The 27,610-nt window shown below is 40.0% G+C and overlaps 3 protein-coding genes across 4 annotated transcripts in view; 1 reads left to right on the top strand and 2 right to left on the bottom strand.

Annotated features, from left to right (window-relative positions):
* Positions 1 to 3,303: 3,303 nt before the first annotated feature.
* Positions 3,304 to 8,519, bottom strand: LOC110973892 (uncharacterized). The gene is made up of 4 exons (XM_022225100.2): positions 8,267 to 8,519; positions 7,550 to 7,791; positions 6,495 to 6,749; positions 3,304 to 5,489 (listed from the first exon to the last, which is right to left on the bottom strand). The coding sequence occupies exons 1-4, from the start codon at positions 8,307 to 8,309 to the stop codon at positions 5,271 to 5,273; spliced, it is 759 nt and encodes a 252-aa protein (XP_022080792.2). The 5' UTR covers positions 8,310 to 8,519; the 3' UTR covers positions 3,304 to 5,270.
* A 1,487-nt stretch (positions 8,520 to 10,006) lies between these two features.
* LOC147797033 (uncharacterized) lies at positions 10,007 to 12,372 on the bottom strand. The gene is made up of 2 exons (XM_087145136.1): positions 12,039 to 12,372; positions 10,007 to 11,858 (listed from the first exon to the last, which is right to left on the bottom strand). The coding sequence occupies exons 1-2, from the start codon at positions 12,216 to 12,218 to the stop codon at positions 11,685 to 11,687; spliced, it is 354 nt and encodes a 117-aa protein (XP_087001262.1). The 5' UTR covers positions 12,219 to 12,372; the 3' UTR covers positions 10,007 to 11,684.
* Positions 12,373 to 16,047: 3,675 nt separating this feature from the next.
* LOC147797032 (fucose mutarotase-like) overlaps positions 16,048 to 27,610 on the top strand; it is a 33,374-nt gene continuing 21,811 nt past the window's right edge. For both annotated transcript variants that reach the window (XM_087144752.1, XM_087144753.1), the window contains exon 1: positions 16,048 to 16,202. In XM_087144752.1, coding sequence (XP_087000878.1) covers positions 16,118 to 16,202 — 85 coding nt within the window. In that variant the 5' untranslated portion in view covers positions 16,048 to 16,117. The remainder of the gene's footprint in view (positions 16,203 to 27,610) is intronic.

Here is a 27,610-nt window from a genome sequence, read left to right as displayed (position 1 = left end):
GAGATTGTGTAAATCGTTGCCCGGATCAACTCCCTGGGTCTTTGAGCTTTCATATGAGAGCAGAATGGCTAAAAACTATGGTTGAAAAATTTCCTAAGTGCCTGAGAAAGTTGAGGGTTGCCACTTGAAAAATGGCTGCAATCGGACTTCGGAAAAATCACTTTTCGGGGGGTGATTTTGTTTTGTGGGAATAATTAAAAATGTAATGTGTTAACCCACAAAAAAATTAAAAGAAGTTTAAAAAGTAGGGACCAGACAACAATTTCATTTGTGTTTGGGAAATCTCAGGGATGTTGGTATGCATGTTATTGGGCCCTGAACAGTGCTGATTTTACACTGTTTTCAATAGGGCTTGAATTAGTGGACTACACCGATAAACATACAACTTCCTCCATGTCTTAAGAACTTTCTAAAACCGAATGTACAGATATTTGTAGGTCATGTGCCGTTATCCAGTACTCAACTTCGTCTCCGTCTCAGGCTTCGTTCCCAAAACCAATCCCCGATGGTGGGCCTGAAGCGTTTAAATTACATTGGATTACTGTAATTTTTGGCTTTCTTGCATCTTATTTGATGTTCTGTGGCACTATTAGACTGAATACTGCGCTTACAGGTTCAAAGTCAGCTAGTAAAAAAAACAGTTGAAGCCTGAGACGGAGCCGAAGTTGAGTATTGGAAAACGGCCATGGTTTGAATACGGACGATTTACAATAGTGTGCCACCAAGAATTTGCAACACATTGGCCAATCATAACGCGCGAATTTGTCGACCTTTTCCAAACGCGCACTGGGTCGACAAATTTCGCGCATTGTGACTGACCAACGCGTTGCAAACTCTTGGCGGCGCACTATTGTGAAACGGCCGTATTGGAACGGCCGTATTATAAACAGGTAGAGAGTGTAGAGTTTCACCAACCTTTACCCACCTGCACCTACCACCTAATAACAGGTTATTATTTTTTTGTGGTTAATACATCTGTAACGTCAGTGCTCAAAATGCTGCAGCCGCGTGCAGCTAAAAGTATTTGAAGTCCTTGTACTCCAGTCCTCCCACCTGGTTTGCTGTGTTTGTTTAGGATGTTTTCCTTTTCAGCTCTGCACGTTGAAAAACCCGTTTACGAATCAAAGTCCTGAACTCAGAGAGGTAGCTCCCTTCCGCAAACAGTGAGTGATACCGACCTTGTTTTTATAGTATTAGGAATTGATAAAGACGACCCAAGGTCTTGCTGTGGTGGAATGGATTGGATGTCTGCGACAGTCGCATTGTTGGCGGAACGGAGCCCAGACGCGATGACGTCACACGACACTTCCGTTTGTCTCCACGTTCCAGGTACCGGTATTATTACACTTAACGTCCTTTCCAATCGGTCCTTAGCAATGTAGCCTACCTGCGATTACATCTAATGTCTGGTAAAATCGATTGGTTGAAAAAGACGGAATCGCACTGAAACTTTCTATACTCTTTTGTAATTAAGGATAATAGGTCGAAAGGTTTTAAAGCCAACGCAAGCAATTTGTTGTTTAAAAAAGTGCTGATAACCTGCAGACAATTTTATGTTTGTTCCACTAGCAGCAGAGAAGTTCTCAATTGATTTTCTAACGGTTAACTAAGTTATTATGTAGAAATGCTACAAGCTGAACAAAAAAATCAAATGTTCAACTAGCAGCTGCGAAAACTCCTAACATTTAATGTTGCACGGCTATTTTAATCAACATTTTCAGTTCGAGCGATGGCTTTTCGTTTTTTGTTGTTGTCTTTAATAACCGAATAATCACATAATTATGTCTTGAAAAATTATAGAGAGACATTGTTCTTGTGTTCTGGTGCTATCACGGGCATGACGACCATTGCTATTTATAAACCATAATACGTTTATTACTTCATAACAGACGGACATCTTAGCTGTCACTGTTCCCGCTCTCCCGCTTGTATGAGAGACTTCTTGTCGCCGGATGCCAGCGGTACTTCGAAGATGTTCGATTCTATTCGGTATCAGCTGATTCATCTATGACGTAGCAAGCCTGGTTTTTCCCCTGCCCTTTACGTTCCCGTGGAATGTTGTTAAACGGTTGGTTCCAAATGCTACACAAAACTTCAAGAGGCATTGAGGGCCGAAAAGGCAGATCGGCTGGGATAGGGAGAAGTGGTAAATTACATTTAGAAGTCAGGGATGATGTCACAACTACATTCTCATTTAGGCTTAGTCAGCACCTTGACCCCACTTCCAGTCAAGGAGAATAATTGATGATTACTCATCGTCATTTCAACAAAATTTAGAATTGACAAAATAGTTGAGGAGACAAAATAAAATAGTTATCATTCCATCTGAAGCCAAACGAATTTTAAAAGTTAGGTGTTAATATGATAACAATGAAGAGATTATGACAGTATATAAGATGGCAAATTAATCATTTTTATTCATTTCAACAACCTTTCACACGTAAAGTCAACACCATTTTCATTCATTGTTAAATGCTTCAAATTTCAACCGATATAGGTTTTCATTTTCTATGACAATTCCCTCCTTTTCTTATTAACATTTTACCATTGTCTAACTCACTGGGTGAGTAAATTGTGAAAATATTTGTCCTGAACAATTCGCATGATTCACGCCTTTCATTCCGACACCAGACTGTTCAACTGAGGTATTGATTCGGAGAGTTCTTATTGTCCTTCCATTGATCGACAAAATGATATAGGTAGTTAATCTGGCTTGTGCAAGATCACTACGACTTCAGCTATTCAAGGCTATAGCCATGACGTCATAGTTCCATCATCGCACAGGCGTTATTCAATGACGAAACACCTAAAACATGTACATTTTTCTTTGATTCATCATTCTGTGATTGTGAGCACGTTTTTTGATCTGCACTTGATCTTTGCAAAAAATTGAGAACCATTTTCCTTAAACTACCCTTGCCAGATTTCCCTCCTATTTTGCCGTCAGTTTGCAAATCTGACTGACCGACTTTTGCAGTTGCTACACTTTACATCGCATGCTTTAATGCAATGTTTTGCATTAACTCTGTCACGTATAACTACAAAACCGTTACAGTGTGATTGCACATAGCAAAAAAGGGTCAATTAATTGACATTTGTTTTCTCATCTTTCATTAACAAAATGGTGTTCCTAATGGAATGTCTCCAAAACAATTATTGAGGGAAAACAGTTTGCACGAATAATAAAATCTGTACAAAGCTGAATAAGATGCGCATGCATCGGACAAACAATGTGCAAAGCAGTATATAAAAAAACTGATACAAATAAACAGAAATTACAAAGAAGCAAACAAGCGGATATTACAAATTATTTTTTTTGTGAAAAGTACTTTTTATTTCAATTCATCTTTTGCATTGAGGATGAACAAAACCTGTCTATGAAATAAATAAATAAATAAGTTAAGCTCAAATAAATTACACGGAGACTTATATACACTTTTTGGTATAAACAAATGCTACAAAGGGGAGGCAGAATTAGAAAAAAAAATGTACATAAGCCGTAGGAAGAATACTTGACGGAATGGACCCATTTATCTGAAGATCGAGTATATCAGTTAAACACCCTCAGATCAAAATAAAAGGTTAAGTAGTTGATTCATTAATTTGATAAAGAATACATAAATGCTAGACAGAGATGGAGCACTAGCTGGTACACTTTCTGAAGTTGCTGCATTACCGCAACAAAATGGATGTTTGAGGGATTTTCCTGCAGGCGTTTCCAAATAATGGATGTCCATATATCTATACAAAGTAGATTTATTCAGTGCCATGATGGGGACAGTACGCTATGTGCACCGGACACCAACGCCATGGAGATCCATAGCTTTGTAAAACACTAATCGTTTGCCATTGTGGTCAGTCAACTGTTTGGCAAGTACTTTGTGCAGGGCAAATTTCTGTTTTTGTCAGCTCAAGAATTCGGCTTCCTACCCAAGTTGGTTCATATTACGTACCGGTATTAAGCCTCTTACATGGCACTTGACTTTGCGAAACACTGCAGACATCAACTGCTAATTAACACACTGATATTCAGTTCACCAAACTCTAGTATAATTAAAATCAGTCATCAAAATACTATCAAATATTTGGGCTATTGCACTGATTTCCGTCATGAGTACATATTAAAAACAGCAAACTGCAGTGGTTAAAAATATCGCTACATTTAACATATATAACTTTTTAAATTACAATTTCCAGAGAGACGTATTCCAAGTTGATGAGGGGATCAGCCCACCCGAAATCTAAATATAGATCAACAGCGGGTGGGATTGTACATCAAAATCACATTTCGGGCCGAGCAAATGCATGAAAATATTCCTACATTTCTTAAACATTCACCTTTAACTCACAGTCTCATAGAAAAATATATCAGTCGTTGTAATAGTGTCTTTGTTGGTGTTGGGGCAACAATAACGTTTGAAACTCACAAGTTAAAAGATGTAGAATGAAAATAACTCCCCATGCTTCATTCCAAGTTACCTGGAATATGAAAACAGATTTGTATAAAAGGTATCTCCAAAATATATAAATCTCTTCAATAATAAATAATATTTACAACCCTTACACGATTAAACAATAGATTTTCACAATACCTCTAGAATGTCACATTATGACACCGCAATGATCAAGTACAATGCATGGTTTGCAAAAATAGTACTTGCATAGTTTCATTCTGTGAATGTTTCTTAGAGTGAGGTATTTGCAGTTTTCAGAAGAGCTACCTTAAGCTGGAAACACACCCATTAAAACAAAGTCAGTCCGGCGACAGAAAAAAATCCTACATTCTCTTTTTAAATTGGAATGATAATTGAATGATTGAATTTAAATGGCAGACAGTTGTAATCTTCTTCAAGCTGCATAAAGTTGGCTTAATCCTGGTTTTCTGCTTGATGAATGGCTGTGGGAGATTTTCGAAGAATTTACCGTATTGAAGGATTAAGGCCTCATGTTCTCAGGAAAATCCAATAAAATCCCACAGCCACTCAACAACAGCTACATTCTGAAGCATTTTCAACAGGCTGATGTTACCAGATGAGGTCTCTACTCTGTGTGATGCTCTGCTAAGGTACGGTTTACATCCTCATCAAAGGAGTCCAAGTATTGCGTCAGGAATTGAACTCTCGGGCAACATCGGTCGAGCTGGAACGCTCACTCCCAGCTCGACCTTATCTCGTGAAAGATGACCGGTGCACGCCAAAATAGATGGCTCAAACACTCACAGGGCCTCCGCGCCGCACGCTTGTTGATACCATGGGTTCCCCCTTCAGCGCTCACACAGTAGGCTTGACGCAATCACTCTCCATAGCAGACCCATCTGCAGACCCGATGTTGCCCAGAATATCGAAGTTGAGCTGTTTAACGTACTCATTGATCCGATGGAGTACCGTATAATCTCGTACACTCCTCAAAATCTCCCTGTTCACTGGCTCGAAGAAGACGCCCTGCACTTCTTCTATTTGACTCTCACCCTGAAGCCCATTTGAACAAATCTAAGCAAGTACAAAAAGAGATAGACAGAGAGGCATAACAGTAAGTCAGAGGAAAGTTTGCGTGTGCTAGAAGTACAACTGCATCCAAAAATCCAATGTTTATTTGGCTCTGCACTGTTGTGTAAATCTGATGCCGTCGGCAGGACAAAAGTTCAAGTTCAGTAAGTTATTGAACCCGCTTTGGTAACCAAAACCACTATCGCAATCGTGGTAACTCAACTCCATTAATAGTTGTGACCTTCAGACATTGCGGTATAGTACACGCTGACCGTGTATCAATAAGGAATAACCATTTTGGTAATCATCTAGCCGGATATATATTTCGTTGTAAAGTGATAGTACTCTAACTCAAATTCCCTTTCACCCGTGCACACCCCGCCATGACTCGGTACGGTCTGACCACTGTAGTTTCTCTATCAGAATAGGAGTCGCAGCGACACATTATTCCATCTCCCGCTTCATGCGGTAAATTTGACAACCGCCGAGAGGCTTTTTTTAATACCAAGAGCGGTTTTTAGGTTGTCCTTGCAACTTGCAAGCCGCAATGTCCCCCCGGCGAGAGAATGAAAATACATCGTGGGTGGACGAAATAGGCTAAGAAGCAGCTTCCTTATATGGGAACCGCATGTATGAATGGCCGCCAATAACATCCGCCTGTTGTATTTCTGTTGCCTGGTGACTTCTCTCGTTTGTGTGTCTGTCGTGTTCTCCGTCGTAGAAAAACATGTGGGAGATTTTAAGAGAATTCTAAATTTGGGGCTACTGAATTAAGGCTGGTGATTGTGTTGCAACAGGTGGATAATGAGCCTAATCGAGTTTTGTGCCAATCCAACTGTGCTGCCCGATTTATGGTCGTATTTAAACGCCATCCGATTTGAACTTTCGAACGCCGGCGTTTCCTCTTCAAAACCGAACCAGGAAACAGTTCGCCGGTTTATCTCCCCCCCTCTCTCCCCCTGTCTCTGAATCCAAGTTGAGAAAAATGAAAAAAAAAATTGAACTCACCAATTCGCGGGTTCCCTGCAGCACTTTGCCTAGTAGGCGGTTCATATTTTTAAACTCGCCCCCGAAATTACGACTGCCGTTGTGTTGCTCTTCATCTTTCATTACACCAACCATCGCTTTCTTGAAGCCATCCAGGATGAAGTAGTGAGTAGCTAAACGGTCAGCTCCACATAAGCCCGGTGTACTCAAGGTGGTAATATCGGGTAGTGAGACTTCCATCAGCGGGTACAACGGCTCCCCAAACCTCTCTTCCTCCTGTTGATGAGAGATCAAATAAAAATTAGTAAGCTCATTAAAAGTCGGTCTGCAGGAACACGGTCTCTTCGTTACAGACAGGTTTTTGATGACGGCAAAACATAGAGACCAAGGTCTCCGAAACTGATTGCAAAATATACTCTTATTTGCGCAACGTAGATGTTAATCTTTTCTTTTGTTTTTCACCGGGCAGTTTTTCAACTGCTTTAACGGGTCAACTTTCAACCCTGGGAGAGGGCGGTCGACAGTTATAGTCCTACTCGGATGCGTGGTCAACCCCGAGCACAAAAGAGAAAGGCTCATTCATGTGACGAGAACTGACAATCCAACGATTCACAAAGACAGGATATCCTACAACGGTACCGTCCAATGATAGTGATAAATTCTATTGTTCACAGCGAGTGCTAACTAAGACAAACTACAACGAGGATAAACTCCATCAAACATTTCATTTCCATCGAGTTATTCGAATACGCCGACACGGTGAAAGAAATCTGAACTCAACGATAGAAACGTGTTGTCACATAATGACCTTTGATTACAATGGTCGCAGGGTATGATTATTTTGTGCTAGAATAGACCTTGAAATCAACAACTATTGGTTTAAATTACATCATCTATGATCGAATTCGTTGAGATTGATTCCTTTGATCGAAAAAGTGCATGGTAATTCAAGTAATACACACCGTGTGCCATCGCCCCTGACTGAGAAGTGCACAATTTTTTCTTTGGCGGGCACAACAATGAAAGCTTTTCTTCGACTCGGGGTGGGAGGCTGCGCAGTGCGGAGCGTTACTTACATATCGCTTGAAAACTGACGATGATTTTCTGACCAAGCAGCTTGTATAAATGGAGAGAATGTCGTAAGTGGTCTGGACGTTGGAGGTAGAGGTGTACGTTGATGTACCCGCGGGTTCACATGGCACCTGGAAGGTGCTGGCTTCCACACTCGTGGTAGGGTCGAACGTCGAGATAACAACGGTACTCACTGGTGAGGATTTGACGCTGGTGGCACATAGCAACGACATGACGCTTAACAGACCTGTTTTAAGTGAAGAAAATCGCGCCTTAACAAGCACCCTCAACAATGAAAAACATTCTGATGAACATTTAAGAACTCGCAACAATACTTTTTCATTTTTAAAAGACGATCACATTAAGGGTGCGCCGAGCATACAGAAGTAAGGGTACTGTTCTTTTTGTTATTATTTAGTAATTTCGCCCATGCTTTACAGGTATAACCTGCAAAAGATCTTTTGTTGTTCGGCACGTGTTTACATTCCAGAGAATATTTGGAGCGTATAATATTCAGGAAGGAAAGGCGAATGGGTGACCCCTCTCGCCTGCCTTCCTGAAATACATCATATTTGACACAAGGAATTTGTTTGCAGACATGCACTGCTATCATTACTTTTTCAAAAAAAAACAAGTGACAGGTTTCTTTACACATAGCATTTCAATGGAATGAAGCATCTTAAACAGTTTCTACAATACACGTGCTCATGAGGAACACTCACCGAAAAATGTTTCTGATAGCCCAGAAGTTACGATCGTGGCCATTGCTAATGAAGCGGTAGATTCAAGCACTGCTGCTGAATTTGTTAGTTTCCACTCTGAGTAACTTTCCCGAGGTGGTAGCCTCCTTGTTATCGTGAATCGGTTGTGTTCTAGTCGAGTGACTGTCTCGCAAAACGGGACTGGCTGGTGATGAAGATGGAATTGCAACGCGGTTTTGACAAGCTGGGTTCGAGATCGACTTCTGAAGCTGCTACACTTGTTACAGCCCTTTTATACATGTGCCATTCCCCCCGAAGAGGGCGTCGGGCTCGACGAACTTCGAAGTAGCTGATGAGTCATCGTCCGCCCTCACTTGGTTACAGTAATGTGGCGACGTCGGCCGGAACGCGAACGGCTTTTTTTTCTCTGTGCACTGTTGGCTTCCGTTCGTCACGTCGGTGACCGGGACCGTAGTTTCCCGTACTGTCGCGCCGTCTGTCTGTGGCATGCGCACGGGTATTGGGAAGTCATCGGATGTGGTGAAGGTTGATGTCATTGATAACACGGCACGAGCTGCCGCATGAACACATTCGCTAACGTCTCCTCGTGCACAGATTAGTATTGCTTCACATGCACAGTGCAAGCACGTGCCGTGGTTGTCGAGTGTTCCGGGGTCAAGTTGTGTCAAACTATCAAATCGCGTGGCGTGCTACCGGCCGATTGAGGAAATAGTTCAGTTGTTGATTTGTTAATGTTTGTTAATCAGCGCAAAGTTGTTGAACTTTGTAGTGGCAACGACTGCAATCCTGGCCGGTACTACCACTTTGGGGGAAAACAGTGTGGCTACGACTCAAAATAGTATAGTGGCGGTAAAACCACACTTGAAATGATATCTACTATGAACTCATGTTAACATTGCCATATAACACGAACAGGAGTAGAGCCAACATTCATGTTTACCTATAACTGCCGGGTCATTTCACTCTTGTTCTTTTGCTTATGTCACAATTAGCTCGCTATGCCTTTTTCGCTAGAATATATGTATTAGCCTGTTGGAAGCATCGCTCGTGTCATTTTGTTATTCCTATAACTTATAAGTCTTCGATGGATCTTATCGTAGTTTGAATGGACTTATACTGTAAGTTACTTCCAACCGTTCACGGATTGGCCGGTATTTTACAGTGAGCCCTGACTCGTTTCACTCTGCAATTCACGAGCGTTCCCCTTCAAACCAATGTTGACGACGGAGGGGCTTTAACGAAGATAGCAATAATTTCGATGTCACACAAAACGATGATAATGTGTACCGGCGGTTGTTTTATTCCATTGGATTTGATATTCCCTCCAGTATTTCCATGCAGAAATGCTGCATGGACATTAAGCTCGTCCCCACCGTCATGCTGACGAGGGAATACGATCCCAGGCTTCGGGTCAGATCCTGGCACACCTGTTCTTAACTCCTCTCCCCCTCCCAGTCTCCCTCTATGAGTATACCCATAAGAATTAAAAAAAAGTTACAGGAACCAGGGTAACATCATAATTTCTCCTGGATCCGCCCGCGTCCCATCCTTCTTTCTTCCCACGCAAAATCCGTTTCCTTTTTCTCCAAATAGATGGTGGTATCTAACCGAATTGTATTGACCTATAAATTAACTAAAACAAATATTTGCAGAAACGTAGTCCTGTTTATTTCACTTACAATGACAGCGCAAGCAATAATTTATTTCACAATAAATGTAAAAATGTGGTTAAGCGATAAACAAATCTATATTAATTTTGCGTTATGGATGGAATCATGTCTTCTTCACATGCATGTCATCAGCAGTTTCTCATTATTGCAATTCATCATCATAAAAATATTACATACTTATCACAACGTTAATACTGGAAATTCAATGAAGCGATTTACTTCCGATAAATTGATCATAATTAATTATAAATTGATATACTACATAATTCTGTAAAAAAGTAAATAAATTTGCCAAATCTTAAATACTGTCAACTTTATCAAATTCATTTAAGTGATTTAGAATAAGTGCTTCTAGACTGGAGTGACCCACTATTGCAACTCAAAATCATTTTGATTGTCATTTCTGAATTCACACCTTTTTAATTTTCAGCGTACTTGTTAAGTATTTGCGTTTTTGTGGGGTAGCACAACATTAACTGATATCCCTGGAGCCAAAATTTAAGGTGATAAAGTCACAACCGACACTTTCGTCTTTGTTTTTCATAAAAATAAATATTAACATCATGAGAGACAAGCAGAGTTTGTTCAAAATATCATAAATATATAGCTCATCAGTAAAGAAAATATACAAAGCTTTCGTCATAATAAATTATTAAGTATTTCGCCACGCACTGACACAATCGGCATGTTGATTTTATATACACAAAACGTGTGAAAAATATAGTACTGCCATGGCTCAATAAAGTACAAAATATTCCTAGACACAATCAATCCTAAAAATAAGCCATTAGCACTGATAAGTACAAATCCTCCCCCCCCCCCAAAAAAAAGTTCTCAAAAATAGAAAACGAGTCTATCGTGGGATAAGTATCGGTATTAACTTGTAACTCTACTCTGGATCTTTTGCACTGCACACTTGTTTTCTCTTTAATTAAACCCTCCCACAAATAATGAACAACAAAGCCTGTTGTAATTTCAGCTGGACGGGCTTCTGTGCTGGTTATACTTTCCGAGTAAACTGTGAAATTCCATCCACAAATTTGTGGTCATTAAAAAGTGGTTAAGATGGCGGAAATTGACACCGTACCGGAAGAAACATTGACATGTCGTCAGGTCGCGGGGACTGCCCCTGACAAACACGTGGGACGTGCTTCATGACCCCGTCACGTCTGTTCAAGGTGGGCTAACAAGTTTAGCAAAAAAAATCAAGTTTAGTAAGGATAAATTCGCAGGGAATTTTACATCTACGCAGTCTCGATACTCCACGTAAGCGTGTATCTACTTGATTTTTGTTTTGTCATAATAATTTTGTACAGTCTATATTGGGATACACTTGACCAAGTTGCAAATGATAAACCACTTCCACGTAGATCATGATAGAAACATAACAAACCGATTTTCCAAGATTTTTAATTTTCCCATTTTTTCCCCAAAATTTTGACCAAAGCAACTTAATAGCAACAACATAGCAATATCCCCGAACTGCATATGCTTATTTAATGTTTGGACGGTACCATATTGCTTTTCGACACTTTCCGTAAAAATCAATCGTCAGCCAGCCATGTCATTACTTTTGCTGCGTCCAAAAGTCTTGACTGTGGATGTCGCCACTGGACACTTCAGTACTGAAAGCCGTATAGCCAAGACTTCTGGACGTAAGACAGCGGCATATTGCACGAACGGAAGTTCTCCAAGACTACGTGAGCAGGTTGCGTTGGTGTAGAATCTCGGCAAATGGTCTCTTCCATTTATGAGTTGATTAGCACGGTGGAGAAGTAAAGCCAACCCGAGTACTGTCTCAAGAAGTAGAGCACAGTGTAGTCCCTAATTATGGTTTCTTCGTTATAACTCTGAGCTGCGGGCCATGGGACATCCGTGGACTCGTCTACCCAACTTTGACCTTGGAGTTCAGTGTAGCATATCTAAAAATAAGGGGGGAAATAGACTATCAAGATTAAAAGCCCAAACCAGAAATTTTGAATCTCGCCAACAGAAAGAAATTAATTTCACACAAACATGGCTTTGTAATCGATCTCTACATTAAAAAAGGGAGAAAACCACGGAGACAACACGGGTGCAGTATGCAGCATGCTTGTACTCACCATATCTTGGAAAGCTTGTGTAACAATTCTCAGCGATTCCTCCAAGCTACCGAAATTGATAAATTGAGTGCCAGGGTATTTGTTTTCGTCGTTGATGACAACCTCCAGGGGCCTCTTGAAAGCTTTCAGGATATTGTAATGTGTGGCCATCAAGTCACCTGTTGCTCCAATATCCGGCATACACCAGATTTTAGGCAGATCGCTTTGATGGTCGCTCAAGGCAAGAGGTCCTGTCCTCTCCTCCTACAATTGTTCCAAAAAGAGGGAAAGTCCACGATCCTGTAAATCTGAAATACTCCGGATTCGCAATGCATAGCTATCCGTCACAGTTGGTCTGCATTCTCTCCAAAAGGCAGAAAAATCAACGCAGAATTCGTCTGGCTACAACCTATGAACCACCCTTGCCAGTATTAGGATGTCAGGCAACCACTCACCACACTATAAAATGAAATGCAAGTCCCTACATAGAAATCCCACTATCATACAAATCCTGGTATCAGGAAAGCGCACCAACTTCCGTAAAGTTTCCACGTGTAACAGCTTCTGCTCTTTCGAAATCAAGGATCATCGTATATGCACAGCGACTGTTCGATAAAATGCGGCATCTGGACAACAAAAATGCATTTATTTTATGCTTAATGGAGCCAGACAATTATGCCCAAACAATAGTATCTATATTTTGGGCGGAGCAACCATGATCAGAAACATAGAGAACGCTTACATATATCTGGAAAAAATCTGTACACTTGTCCCTGAAGTTCTCCGTCAGCTCAGAAAGCATGCTGTAGGTGGTGACTGCGGGCTGTGAAGGTCCACAAGTTACAGAAATATTGGTAGCGCCGCAGTTGCTAACGGGTGCAGAAAAAACGACACCAGCACACAGCAGTAAGACTGCACTTATCATACCTGTTTGAAGTAAAGAGTGGTTTTAGCATGCGGCTATGTGTATTTATCTCTGAAATCTCGACTGTAGGGCATGAATATTTTCTTCCAGAAAGTCCCTACATAGAAACCAATATAGTCAATATTTGACTGGGGAAGAAGGGGAAGAGGGCGTGCCCTGTTCCGCATCTCGTATAGTTCGGCCAAGTCGTTTTGTGTGAGAAAATAGTAAGATCCTTGAATACCTGATGGCCAGGTGTCATTATGCAACGGCTCAGAGGGAATAGGGCAAACTTACCGAAATACGTTTCTGCCATCCCGAAGTCGAACTTGGTACCACGGTAGAGGACACGGAGTAGAAAGCTATCAAGGCACTGGATAGCTGATAGGTAACTTCTGCCTGAAGTATTAGAGCCGCTGCCTGGTTGGTCAAAATGGATACCAAGATTGTAGATTGTCTGAATAACAAGCGAATAACGTGTTTTCTAATTAAGCTGTTGACAGGCGGCGCTTTGATGGGAGAGCCACGTTTGGGAATAAGTTTTTTTAAGTCAGGTTCGTCCCAACCGCCCATATTTATACCTTTATCTGTCGCTGCTCTTCCTGTTCTCTTCTCGAACCATGCGGAGCACGGAGAGAGTTCGGGCTGTCCCGAAATAGGTATGAGTCATCGCACTCCGCTTTGTGCAAACGGAATAACTGCCTCAATAGCTCAGTGTTTCACTGCAAATTCAGTGGTCAATGATGCTTGGAAATTGGTCATTTATTATTACCTTATTCTTGAAAAAAGTTTTACATCAACAAACGAGACAGTTTGGTGGTCCAATAGCTCATACCAATAATGAAATAAGCCTATATACTCGCACGTACGAGGTCTGCCCCATCAACGCACGTGCTCTGTTCCTGAATGGCGTTGCTTACTTTACCTGAAAATGCATCAACTAACGTCCCCGAGAATTGTCGGGTGATAACGTTGACTAAACTTCAAGCAACGAGTTTAACTAATTGCAGTGTTTTAGCAATAATATTTATGTTTCAGCAGTAACGGTTGTTTGCTGAAGTGTTACACAGAGATCCCGTTTTTATGACCAGAGACCCGATAATGCTTTGGTTCGCTTGACTGGTTTGCCTATTTTGCGCAAATGGCTACCACCTGCAGTAAAGCGCACAAAGTTCTTGACCAACACCTTCTTAATTGCATCACAAAATTGCTGAAAACAAACGAAAATTATTAATGGTACTATCGATGGTAGTACTTTTCTAAACTACTTGGCTGTCTTAAAGCTTAATAGCTTCAGACTTCCACACTAGGTTAGTCACCATGAGGGTTACCGTGATTTTCCTCTTTTACTTAAAGGTAACAAAATTACAACTGTTAAACGGTCTGCAAAGTTACCAAGAATTTTAAAGTAACCATCTTTCCACTAATTTATCACTAGGGTGCAAAACCGACACAGTTATTTTGGTAAGTTCTGTTGGATTTCGCAAAATGGGGCGGGGGCACTCAGCCTACGTATCCATGATTTTAACACTGTAAAGATGCATGTTATCTTAATTACAGGAATTATTTTCAGCGTTCCATTTTAGTGAGGGGTGGGGGTGGTAAAGTTTCTGTAGGGGAGGTCGCCCACTGCCTGGATGAGTACGGTGACGTGATTACAACTGTGGTAAGGCAAACACCGTTTCCACCCTAAGACTTGAAAACGACGGTCAAGTTACCCAGCATCCTTTAGAACTGAAACCAAAGCAGATGTTTAGTGTGTAAGCACTAACTTGTAAGTGGGCAGATTAAGGTATATTATACTGGTGTTTCTCTCACCATTTCCCACGAATGCTGATGTCCGGTTTAGCTATAATGGCTGATTTCCGATGCTCTACGGTCGAGAAATGATGGTACCGGATGTTCCCTTTGTTTGGTACATGCTTGGCTCAGAAACGGATCAGGGTCCTGTGAAAAGTCAATTTGGTGGAAACTTGTGAAAAGAAAAGGAAAGTTAACAAGGTTAGAATGCTGGTCCATTTTCAACATGCTTACGATGATACGACACGATGTACCCAACATAGCCTGCAACTGATTTTTGTCTTCATCTTTCTTTGAAATCGACATTTGGACTCCAAAGTCAAAAATAACCCATGTACATTTCACTCTCCGAATGCTACAGGTGATCAAAGGTAGGATATATTTACCGACTAACAATTTGGTTAGCCACTAAATAAGAGGAATTTCAGGTTCCTTTGTCGAAAGAAAGCAGGTGGTTATTGTCTTGGAGTAGAATATCTTAAAGGGCAGCAACCCCTAGAAAAAGAAATAAAACCTGCAAAAGTAGCGTCTGTCTAGACGGTGAGTACGTACTGTATTCCACCAAAATACAGCGGGAAATAGCTTTCCTTTTACAGAGTCGCTGTCCGTCTGTAAATTAAGGGCCCAGCGTGAATACAATATCCCGTTTGTCTGCTTTCTGGGGTCTGGCTGGGACGGAAATTCTTTCGAAGGAAAAATCCTATTGGGTGGATGGTGTCAAAACCTTTTACTAATTGTTGTATTTGCTAGACTTCCACTGGCATTCTATTTTGGGTCTTGACTTGCTGATAATTACTAGCGGGGTCTGAGTCGGTATGTACTGTCTGCTGGTTTAATGTTGTAACGCCCACTCTTACAACTTCCGTCGTTATGGTAACGGTAAACTGCCCTCTAAATGATTTGTACTGGCCAGCGATTGGAAGTGGAGATGAAAATATTTATACATATATATATATATAAATAAATACATGTAAATGGCAGATAAAGGATAAATGCCGAAAGTTATAAAAGAAAAAAAATTGCAAAATGTTGGCATGGAGGAAGGCCTATACTTTCCTTCATGCTTGAACTATAAGAGGTTTGGTCCATAGTTTGAACATGTTGTTTGATATTTGATTTTAACGAATCATTCCTCTCATAACTATCTTTGTTTTTTTTCTTTTCTTGAAATCTCAGGGTTCCGAACAACCGCGAATATTCCCTCTCCTCAGTTTCCTTGCAAAGTGCGCATGCCCAGTCCAATTAGGCAACCTTCACCTTGTGACCTTACCCAGTGCAGTCTATTTGTTTTGACAATGGTACTCTGCTGCACTTGCTCCGTACAGTTGAATTCATCTTTGTTGTAGCGGGAACCAGCTGCATCGTAGATTTGTGAGCAACAGTTACCTGCGAAAAGATGGTGGTTCTGAAGGGAATTCCGAGAATTTTGTCGCCGGAACTTCTGCATGTCCTGGCCCAAATGGGCCATGGAGACGAGATCGGTGAGTATGTTACAAAACTAGGCATTTCAATTTGTTGCTCTGAGTTCTAAAGTTCTCTGATGTGTTCGACAAGGTCCCCCACGAGAGGCTTCAGAATGTGACCTGGTCCTGGCTCTTCAGTGACGATGCGGTTTAGCGTTGTTTTCACACTGCCTGCTGTCTCTATTACACACCCAAGTTTTAATTTGTGTCAAACATTTACCGGTAGTTTCTGCTATTTGGAATTTATAAACGCGTCAAGTTTCGTAATTACAGAGAACCGTAGACTATCCCCTCAGATAAAGTGGAAGAAACATTACATGACAAAACAGCATTCACCACACATTGACCATGATGACATGTACTACAAAGAACAAGTAGTCACTAGTAGTAGTATGTTTGATTCCTCCATGTTAGCACATAGTAGGCCTACATGTACACGTACGGTAAATTATCGTTTCATACACAGATGGATATTGCTTAGATTTACTGCAGTTTCATACCTTATTGCACTTGAAAAAATAAATTGTTTGTAGTTTAAATTTGAATTATACACATGCACTGCCTTGAGCAGTTCAATGCAGCTAAGCTTGTCATGTCTAATGACATCGTATGCATTGTCATTGTGCAAACTATTAATCCTTAGCATGCATAGTTGAGACAGTCAATGCAGTGGGTAAACGGGCAATGATATATCATGTACCCAAAATTGAAATTGTGTTGCTGTTTTCTTGTAAGTCAGTGGGATCTTGGAGTTTGTGAGAAATTTGTCAGGTAAATAGGCCTATTTTTGCAGAAAAAAACTTCAGAGAAATGTGAAGAAAATCTAGTTGGGCTTAAAAAATGGTCTCAGTACTATCCTCTTGTGCACATTCCTTTGGAAAATTTAGTGATGGAGAATGTGCTGTATTTTGCCCAGAAATGATTTCTGGAGGTTCATTGAAAATGGCATATTACCTACAAGATACGTCAATGTACGTGTACATGTATTTGTACATATATGTGTTCAAACTGTTTCAAGATTTGAAAATTGGGAAAAAAATCTACTATCAAACACTACTCTCTAGTTGAGAATAGAAAAATTCTGGGGAAAATATTCAATTGATAAGATCCAGACAGATGGTACTTACATGTAAGTACACTGTATACATACGGGCAATTAGTTAGACAGTGTACATTATATGTTGGAAAAATAATTCCAAACAGATGGACAGATGATTGGCCGTTATGTCATGTTACATGTGGGTTTTATGTTATTCTCTGGTAAAAAATTGGAATAAGTCTATGCTTCAAAATATGTACATGTACTTGAAAAATGCCTAACATACGTGTATAGAGTTACAAGCTGTATTTAATTATTTCAGAAAATGCATTGCTAAGAAAGAAATAAATACCAAAGTTTAACAGTAGCTTTAGTCCTCTTATGCAGATAATAAATGTCTCACTATTGGAAGGATTGATCACTGTATTTTTTACTGACTTTGAGCCTCAATTTTGAAAACCAACCCCAAGACACAAGAGGAATTCTTAAATCACAAATATTCATAATATCAGAGCTGCTGCTGATCATGAGATGTGTTTGGTTACTACGTATCACATAAGCAGTACTACTGTACAAATAAACTATAAAATGATTGAAAGAAATTCGCTTAAGAACCATGTCTGTGCATGTAAGTTGTAACACTGGATTTATACATGTACATGTAACTGCTGTGTTGCGTACATGGACAATCTCAACAAGGTCATAATCCAGCTTTCCTTGGCAGGCATTTTTTATCTTGGAGAACATTGCAAGAAGTCTTGTCAGTTTGTCAACATGTAGTCTTGGTGTTTGACTTGGCTCGGCACATACTGCACATGTATTCCATCAGAGAGCTCTGATCTTATGAATCTACAGAACTTCTCAGTGAAATATCACCCAAGGTTTTGACCTACAGGTACAGGTATATTACACCGAATGTTCATGGTTCCCCACTCAACAACACAATGTTACCTTGTCTGCATGTATATGGACATGTACATTTAGATGGAATAGTTTGGAAATCATTCCAGACAGCTACAAAGCTGCTAATTAAACTACTCTTTGGGGGCGTTAACCCACCCCACCCCTTCTAGCTCATAGACCAGGTATACTCTGATTGTGAGCATCATAGAGAATTATCCCAAGGACTTTAATCGGTATTTCATGGCTGTTTTTCTTTGGCTTTGCATGAATATGTTATATTGGGGTTTGTACCTACATGTTTAGGTTACGGCTTAGTCTGTTGATGCAAGTTGAAGTCACGAAAAACTAAGACAGATGGAGGCATTTCAAAAAGTGTTTGCTCCAAGTGAGTACATGATCACCATAGGTTCATGTAAGCACATGCTACTTGTAATGTGTTGATTGTTGATTTTGTTCAGGAGTTTGTTTACTCTTCGTAGCAGTCATAACAGATTTTTGATGCTCTCCCAAATAGACCACCCGGACCATTGGCCCGCATGGAATGTGAGTTTGTGTCTGCATAGCATGCTAATTTGAGACAATCATAATATGTAAATATTTGCTTACCAATAAACTTTGGTCCAGTTTTGGTACACATGTACATGTACTTATGGAACCCAAAACTGTAATGTGGAAATTATTTGAAACATTTCCAAGATCAATAAATCTTTGACAGTTGTTTGTGTTATTTTCAGGTCATTACAACAAACAGTTTTAAGACATCCTTTTCAGGTTTTTCCCCAATTTTGATTTTTTATAAAATTGAATTAACCTACAGTTGATGAATCAAATGTGAAGTACAGTACAACGCTACTATAAAAAATATTACAGGTCCATGCAAAATGTTCTTATGTCAGTTGTCGAATATATATCTACATGTAGCAATTTTCAGTCTAATGTACATGTACCCATTTCCAGTTTGGGCATATAGTCGAACCTGTTTTCGGCCATGGACTGCCGCATGCGTGTTCCTACATGAGGTTTTTGGGTCAACTTGTCCAATGCAAAACAAGCAAGTTAAGAAACTCATATCCTTTCATGTTTCTCCTTTGAGTAGTTCTCAATGGAAGTTGGATTGCAAGATGAAATAATTCCCTTAAGTTTTCCCTTGGTTTGGGAACCTTGGATGAGAAAATTTCTGTTCTGCTAAAAGAAATTGTCGAAATTGGAGAGCACCATTACCATTTGAATGGCAGCAGTACACTGTATGGGTAAATTTTGTAGAAAATGTTGGATGAGCACCACTCACAAAAAATGTATTTGCTCCACAAGGCCAACTGTATGTTGATGCACTAGTACATGCATGTGAACTTTCTTTCATTGATGCAGTCAGATGTCCGAAAAATTGGTTAATTTAATTGCATATTTCACCACCAGCCATGCGACCAGTATGCATCATCGTCAGATACACAGTTTAGTACAAATCGACACTGACATTGTTGATTAAAGGAAAAAGTTGTTGATTAAAAGGAAAAAAAAAGAGTTTGAAAGTATACACTTGTGTAGCAATGATCACATTATTAGCTCATTGTATTACGAATGTAAGAAGTTCATCGCTCAAACAGCAGTGGAAGTTTTATCCCTTGACACGTCATGGTGTGTCACTAAGTCGTTCTGCCTGCTAGCATCTGGGATATCATAGAAGAGAGAATTAATTCTGTCTTTAGTCATGCTCCTAGAGATGTTTACAGGATGCGTCATGGAGTCTTGGCCTAGCTGTTTCCTCAGATTACTGCATCAAATTTCTTAATATTCATGATTATGAAACAAGCATTTGTCACTGGATAAAAATAAAACATGTGTCAGGCCCTGTGTGCAAAACTGCCAGAGATGCAGTTGCCATGGTTACTTAATATGAATGAGATGGGTAGAATTTAACAAGTTGGTGATTCAGGTTGTGTTTCTGTCAGCTGTGAAGTAAAGTTGAAGGAATGTGGTATTGCGGTTGAGCTTTGCCTTCTGTTTGAGGTTTACACTAAAGGGTACCTGTACATTAGGTGGCCTAATTATATTAATTAAAAATGAAGAACCTGAAATCTGTTGATTTGTTTTCATTTCTTATCATCATTCAAAAGTCATTTGAACAACGGGTCATTTTCTGGAAATAATGAAAAGTGTTAGGTTGTAGGGAAGATATGAAAAGAGGTTTAAAAATCAAGTGATTATGATTACAGAGCATTTCAAGCATGCAGTGAACCTAACAACCCGGATGTTCTTTGACCCGGTACCACAGGGTACTTGGAACTTAGAAATACCACACCTGGATGATACGCCTATTTTCAAACTTTTTTTGTCACTGAAAGGTGAACTTTTTTATGTTGTATTTCAAAGTGCATTGGATGACTTGCAGTTAGTCTACTGCTCTTGGTGCATACATGCACATGTATATGTGTACGAAAGAAGTAATGTGTACCATGTAGATTTCTGTTATTTAGACAGATTGACCTTAAATATATAGCATGCACTAAAACTGCACCCAATTAACCCTCTGTTTGCTGTAACAGTCACAAACAGTCACAGACAATCACAAACAGTCAAAAATTCCTTCCACTTGATTTGCCACAGTATATGCGCACACAGGAGTCATTTGACTGATTTTGACTGATAGGACAACTTTTAAGTTGCTGTATCGGTTCATGTTCTTTGTCTTCCTTTGTCACTAAAAATAAATTCAAGCTCAGCTAATTCTTCTCTTGTACCCTTGAGGAAGAGGGGTGATGTCTGCCATATTCACTGTTCAGCGATACTTGTACATTTGGGTCCTTCCTTTTTGATGGCTCCAAAAAGGGACTTGTTAGGATACAGTCCACTAATTTAAGCCCCATTGAAAACAATGTAAAATCAGCACTTTTCAGGGCCCAGTAACATGCATGCCAACATCCCTGAGATTTCTGAAACACAAATGAAATTATTGTCTGGTGACTAATCTTTCAATTTCTTTTCAATTTTTTGTAGGTTAACACATACATTTTTAATTATTCTCACAAAACAAAATCACCCCCCCCCCAAAAGTTATTTTTCCGAAGTCCGATTGTAGCCATTTTTCAAGTGGCAACCCTCAACTTTCTCTGGCACTTAGGACAATTTTTCAAGCATAGTTTTTAGCCATTCTGCTCTCATATGAAAGCTCAAAGACCCAGGAAGTTGATCCTGGCAACGATTTACACAATCTCACCATTTGCGGGGCCAAACAATCTCCCTTTTCAAAAGATACTATGGGGGAATTTTAATGCTAATGAGCTGGCCAGAAATTCTCACTTGTCCTGTTGTGTGTTTTCCGTTAATTAAAAACCTTGAACTTACTGGAGTAGTTGTCATTTTATGGTACACCGGTTGTTCATACAACCATGTACATGTACATGCAACACCAGGTGCTGTTGCATCATTGGCATCCATGGCCTCCATGTAGGTTTTATTTATGTCTACATTCCATTGAAGTCAAGTGAAATCAGGTGTGTATTTTCAGCTCTGTAATTTGCCCGATTTTGACTCTTGTGTGGATGGAGTTCGAGATGTGCACACTTAAGTTACATTGTTCAAATGAATAACGGACAAATGCACCATCAATAAATGTGGGCCAGGAGTGTGACATGTTTGTGTCCCTGTTACGCCTGACCTGTGTCATGTGACATGGACATATCACTGAAATCGATTTCAAACTTTTTGTTTGTCAATTTGTTAATTTGCATTTATTCATCACTCTTGGAAATTAGAAAAATGTGTTCTGAACTTATAAAATCCCATCAGATGTGACAGGGACACGAAAAAAAAAGGACCCTTAATATATATAAAAGACCCACATACATGTATAAGTTCAAAGACATATCATGTACATGTATGTACATGAACACTCTACACGTAGTACATGTGCATGTTCCTGCATACTGTATATTGTCTTCAGGTAAGGCTGCCTTTCCATACAATTGTACACATGTACTAGAAAATGTTTTCATTTACATTTGCGCATCTGTTTACCGTGTTTCACTTCTGCACCTTTAGGCCTATGGTAAATGGAAGCTTTTCACAACTTCCACATCACGACTTGCACTGAAAACACATCCGTGGAGGGGCACATGCACACTCATATACATACATCTGCATCACAGGCTCCCTTAGCATTGGACAAGAATGCATTCTGGAGTCCAGTACTATGCAAAATAGGATTTAAGTCAAATTGGGACATCAAGGTATCTACTTTATGCACAAGGACCCCCTTGTTGGAGATGGAAATGGAAAGATGGGGGTAACAATTAGCCCCTTTGAGGCTATACATCTGAACACAGGCAACAGTACATGTACATGTATGTACTACTATAGGCATATTTCCATGGGACTTTTTCTTCTGCGTTCACATGGAAACTTACCGCAACATTCCTTTGTGTTAGTCTACTGCCCATTCCCATGTGGATTTTTTTTTTACCGTAATGGAATGTTTATTTCCTGTGTTTGGCCTAAAAAAATTGCCTGTGTGTTGTACAAATCGTGACAAAATTCTCAAAATCTAACCCAAAAAAATGACAAATTAATGTCAGACAAATTCGACCAAACCTGTCAGAAATACATGTAAGATGAACCCGTACAGGAAAAGCCCCGTATACAAGTAAAGCTACATGTATGTTCGGGCATGCTGCACTGGGTGTGTGCGGCACGCTGCTGTACTGGAGCTGGAGACTGGGACTCATACGACCATTTTCGCATGCCTGCTATTGATCTCTGAGAAGGCAGTAGTCTGGTTCGTAGGTTTAGCGTGGTCACGGTCAATCTACATTGTATGGGAACTGTTCCATTGGACTTTTTTTGCACCCCTGCAAACTTACCGTGGCTGCGCAGAAATCTTCCGTCGACCCTTTTCGACCTGTTAGTTTTACATCACGATCGCAGAAGGTTGACAGGGACGTTAGTTTGCTATAGGACAACCAAAAAAGTCCAATGGGAACATGGCTTACTGGTATGCTGTACAAACAGTGGCGTAGCCAAGATTCTGAGCATGGGGGCGAGTGGGGGGCTTCATGCTCAAGCTGGGGAGCTGACTGGATGTTGGACGTACATATACATGTACATAATCGTGATTACATCAGGATATGCAAGGGGGGAGTGGTGACTGGGATGACCATTTTTCATGGGGGGGGCCATGTTCCCTACATGCAGCATCCCACCCTTTAGCCACGCCGCTATGTGCAAACATGGAACTCAAACAGGCTGTCCACTCCTGTATATAAATGTACAATACAGCATTGTCTGCACTCTCAAACCAAGTCTTGGATTTCATATGTATGTGAAATTGGGTAGATATATGTACATGTACATACATGAATTAACCCCAACAGTCCCAAATCCTCCAATTTCAATACGATTTTACATACACCCTTGGGGTTAGTTTAAAGTGCATGTTAAAGCAAAGCAACAGTGAACTAAAGTGAATATGTCATAAGTTTTTAACCATTTAAAAATACATGTGCTGGTTGGAAAATGGTATGATCTCTTCAGAGAATGATAGTGGGTTTTGGTCTGGTTTTGTCTTTCTAAAAAGGCTTTAATTTTTTCTCAGTGTGACTTGCATGTTCTTGCTTTAGGGAGTTGTCCAAATAGAATTTAAAACTCCCATTCAGTGCTGTTACTGTGTCAGTTTTAGACTGAATTGATTTATTTTATTTCTTTATTCACCACATCCAACAGTGGAAGAACCGCCACTTACAGGAATGGTATCAATTAACAAAAGTATTAAAAAGACTACATGTATTTACAATGAGAGTGTTAATGAGGGAGTATCCCTTATTGCCATAACGAGCCCATTTTTGGATCAATGGGAAAAATTCCAGCCAACATCCTCTTCATTGTTGCGGTACTTGTAAGCAAGTTAGGATGGGTTCTCAAATACATGTACACAGTGTGGTTTGTTGGGTAAAGATAACACTTACATGTACACTGTACTTTTCACCCATGTTTACATTGTGACATCCAGATTCTGCTATCACACTGTGCCCATATGTTTATTTGGCGTAGGAAGAAACAAACTGCATGAAGGAAAGCCTTGGTCGGTTTACTGATTCCTTCGTGTTGACTAACTTGCACTTTAGACAAGCCAGTACTACACAGATGCTCCATTTGAAAGCAATTTGACATTACAAGTATGATCACTCATGGCAAAATGTGAAGTGCAGCTTTGTTACTTTGTGTTTAACATTTACATCGACGTTTGCATCTGAATAAAATTTAAATAAACTCATCAATTCCTCCTTTTACTCCTCATAAGGCTGGGATTGTAAAAGGTATATTGTAAACATTTTGCAGAAAAATTTGTCTGCATTGACTTTTTACAGACTTGAGATTCTCAAAACGAAGTGAGAGACTTGATTTGAGAGGTTTTTGACCTTCCTGAGTGTGCCTGTCAACCACTAAGGGCCAGACCCAGGTTTGTTTGCTGTGGGCTGGTTGCATAGAGAAGCAAGTGTGTGAACCACGAGTCAAATGTTTGCACAGCCATAGTAAAGCTGTTTTTATTTGAATCCAACACCTGCTAAGTGCATGCACATTAAATGTCATAAATGGATTAAGAACATGTATTGTCAGGTGAATTGTTGCTTATTTTGTCAGTTTGTGTAATGGAATGCTTTTTGAAGGTTTTTAATTCTACCTACATGCTTTGTATCCAGAGCTCCCCCAAAGAAATACATGTACATGTAACTATACAAACATTACATGTGCAGTTTTTGCCATCAAAACTGTTAAGAAAAGGCTCACTTTTGCAAGTGCAATGTTATGCTGTCTTCTTTGCATTTTTCACTTCGCTCTTCTATGAAAGCATTACTGATAGAAAATTCAGACGTTGACTGTCCCATTGCCAACAGCCTAGGCAGTAAACCAGTTGATTGAAGTTGAGCATCTGACATCTTGAGTTTCACCAACTGTTTTGGTTGATTTGAGTGATTTGAGTCATTAGACAAATTGCTAGAGTCTACCAGCAACTGGTTGGCTTGATCCAGCTGGAAATGGTTATTCTGAAGGAAATGGTATAGCCATTACTAAATGCCTGATGGGGTCTGTATATTGTGCACTTGCAGGGGATGTTTTGAAATGTGATGGTGGGAGGTGATGAAAGGGGAAATCACAAGCCCAATGAGGTACAGGTTGTAGGAGGATGTGGTTTATTGGAAATTAAGGTGACTTGTGATGTTACAGCTTTCAGTCAAGTTCTGTGCATGGTATTCATGTTGTTTTTCGAGTGGTTCCATCTCTGGATTTCTCATCTTGTTAAATTGTTAAGCTGAGTGTTGGAGGAGAGTGAATTCAAGGGGGTGACCAGGACAGATTTGGAGTGGGTGGAAAAATTAGACTAGCAGAGGTATAATGTTAATGTTCAAATAGAATGCCAACATCTGCATTTTTATTTGTGATACTCCTTTGAGCAATCACATGTACTTCCCCCACTCTAGACCTTTCTGACCCTTTGCAGCTTTCCTCTCCATGTATTACCTCCTTGCCCTGTGTGAGTAGATTGATTTACATGTACATTTGTAATCTCTATCCCTGTTATGGATCTCTAGCCTTAAGCTCAGATAATTGACTAATAGTGATACCCCCCCCTCCAAAAATCTTGCAGATGACAAAAAGCATGCGTATGCAGCTCTCATGAAACCCATTTTATGACCGCAATACCTTCTGGCTGTAATTTATCAAGTGTTCACAAGTCTTGCTGAAAAAGGATGTTGGAAAGATGACAACACGAAAATATTATAATACCAGTGGGCTTTGATGATCAAGATTTGTGGAGCTATTGAAAGGAAAGTGGCTTGCCACCGATCCATTGCATGCAATCTCTTTCCAGTGAAGTCTGCAGGAAACAGTTATGTCAGAGAAAATATTACCACCAAACTGGATTTCCTGGCACAGAATCTCGTTCCTGTGTATAGTGACATCCTGTAATTTGCCTGTGGTGCATAGGTTTGTTTGGAATCAAACTTTTTGTTGAAATGGAAACCACAGATGTGTGGTACATCATGTAACATTGTGTAATGATTGGCTGTGAGACTGGAAATAAGGAAATGGATCCACAACTGGTGTCTAAGTCCGTGTGGGGGAGGGGGGCATGCCCACCTGTCCTGACTGATTGCCATGGTGACCAAGGATTTTTGACATGATTAATTGATTACTTGTACAAGTATATGGAAACAATGTGGGCGTTTGATTGTTGAGAGATGAAGGGGAAAAGGAGGAAAAATTAATTTTTCTTTATAGGTAATGGGGATGCCAGGTGACACTGAGAGAACTAGCCGAGTGCTCGCTGTCAAAACAACAGCTGTAACAACATGTTTTTAACAAGTGTGTCAAATCTGAGCAATAAGAAAAACAGCTTATTGGTCCATTCATTTCCAAGTCATTGTCAGGCAGTACATATGGACCATTTTCTTTTCAGTTTTTTTGGATAAATTCAAGACAAAACAATGAAATTAATTGGTAGAAATAATTGCTTGTTTTAATTTTATATTAAAAGCAAAAGGCGGGGTGGAGAATACATACAGAAGGAAAGTAAACTGACAGTAATGCCCTGAAATACATGTACATGTAAGTGCTGATGAAGTATGACTCAGCACTTTGTAACAAATTTATCAAATTTGTTGATTTTATAATCTTTCTTCAGGTTTATAGGTTTTAGATACATTGCATTCCCAGAACATTGTTTGAGCCTACATGTATGTGTGTTTGGAATTAAAAATGCAAACATTTAAATATTTATTACATCCACTAACAAAATTGATTTTTCCCACCAACTTTCTGTCTGACAAATGGTAGTGATTCAAACGTTGATGTCCCTGGTCCAGCATACCTCTGTCATTTGCCTTGTGGCAGTGTCTCCTTAAGCCCTAACAACCATTACAAGATATGTCACAATGTCTTTCTTTTCTTAACCCTTTGTGTGGCACTGTTTGCTGATCCTCCAATTATGGTTCCTTTTGTGCCCTCTGCGTCACCTTTCTTTTTCCATTGTCCCCAACCTTTTCACCTAGTGGTGTATTTTCCATTCAAGGAGCTATAAGACACATAATGGGTCTACTGTTCTCCAAACAAATCTACTTGTTTGTCTTAGTGTGTGTGTGTTCCCCTGTCCACAGGAAGTCACCTCCTTTTTATTTTATGATGAATCAGTTTCTCTTTTTTTGTATTTGACAAGGGCAGTATTAGGGATGAGGTAACCACAAATATGTAGCTGAGCTGGACAGGAAGAAATACTTCTTGGTGGCCAAATTTCTTGTCAGCTGAGGTAGTAATTTATGAGGGGACTGACCAGCATCGTGAAGAACTTCTCGAAGAAGTACATGTTAGAAGTTACTTGGTGGGGATGGCTTCCAGGGCCTGCTTGATTAGATTTTGTTCTCTGTACAATTTGTCCGATTTATGGAAGGGAAGGTGGAATTCTGGACAGATTGTTGTTGGTTTATGCATGTAC

The sequence above is a fragment of the Acanthaster planci genome, linkage group LG13 (genome assembly GCF_054643075.1).
Source record: "Acanthaster planci isolate LZ-2023a linkage group LG13, COTS_SCS, whole genome shotgun sequence".
NCBI classification, from domain to species: domain Eukaryota; kingdom Metazoa; phylum Echinodermata; class Asteroidea; order Valvatida; family Acanthasteridae; genus Acanthaster; species Acanthaster planci.
The sequence above is the reverse complement of the archived record's forward strand: the minus strand, read 5'-3'. Positions and strand labels throughout refer to the sequence as shown.

Bases quoted from the DNA above. Each gene is read 5' to 3' on its own strand.
- LOC110973892 (XM_022225100.2), bottom strand. From the start codon at position 8,309: ATGGCCACGATCGTAACTTCTGGGCTATCAGAAACATTTTTCG. The intron at 7,792-8,266 runs GTGAGTGTTCCT...CACTTAAAACAG, and splicing joins GCTATCAGAAACATTTTTCG to GTCTGTTAAGCGTCATGTCG. The intron at 5,490-6,494 runs GTGAGTTCAATT...GTACTTGCTTAG, and splicing joins TGCAGGGAACCCGCGAATTG to ATTTGTTCAAATGGGCTTCA.
- LOC147797033 (XM_087145136.1), bottom strand. From the start codon at position 12,218: ATGCCGGATATTGGAGCAACAGGTGACTTGATGGCCACACATTACAAT. The intron at 11,859-12,038 runs GTGAGTACAAGC...CCTTATTTTTAG, and splicing joins CACAAGCTTTCCAAGATATG to ATATGCTACACTGAACTCCA.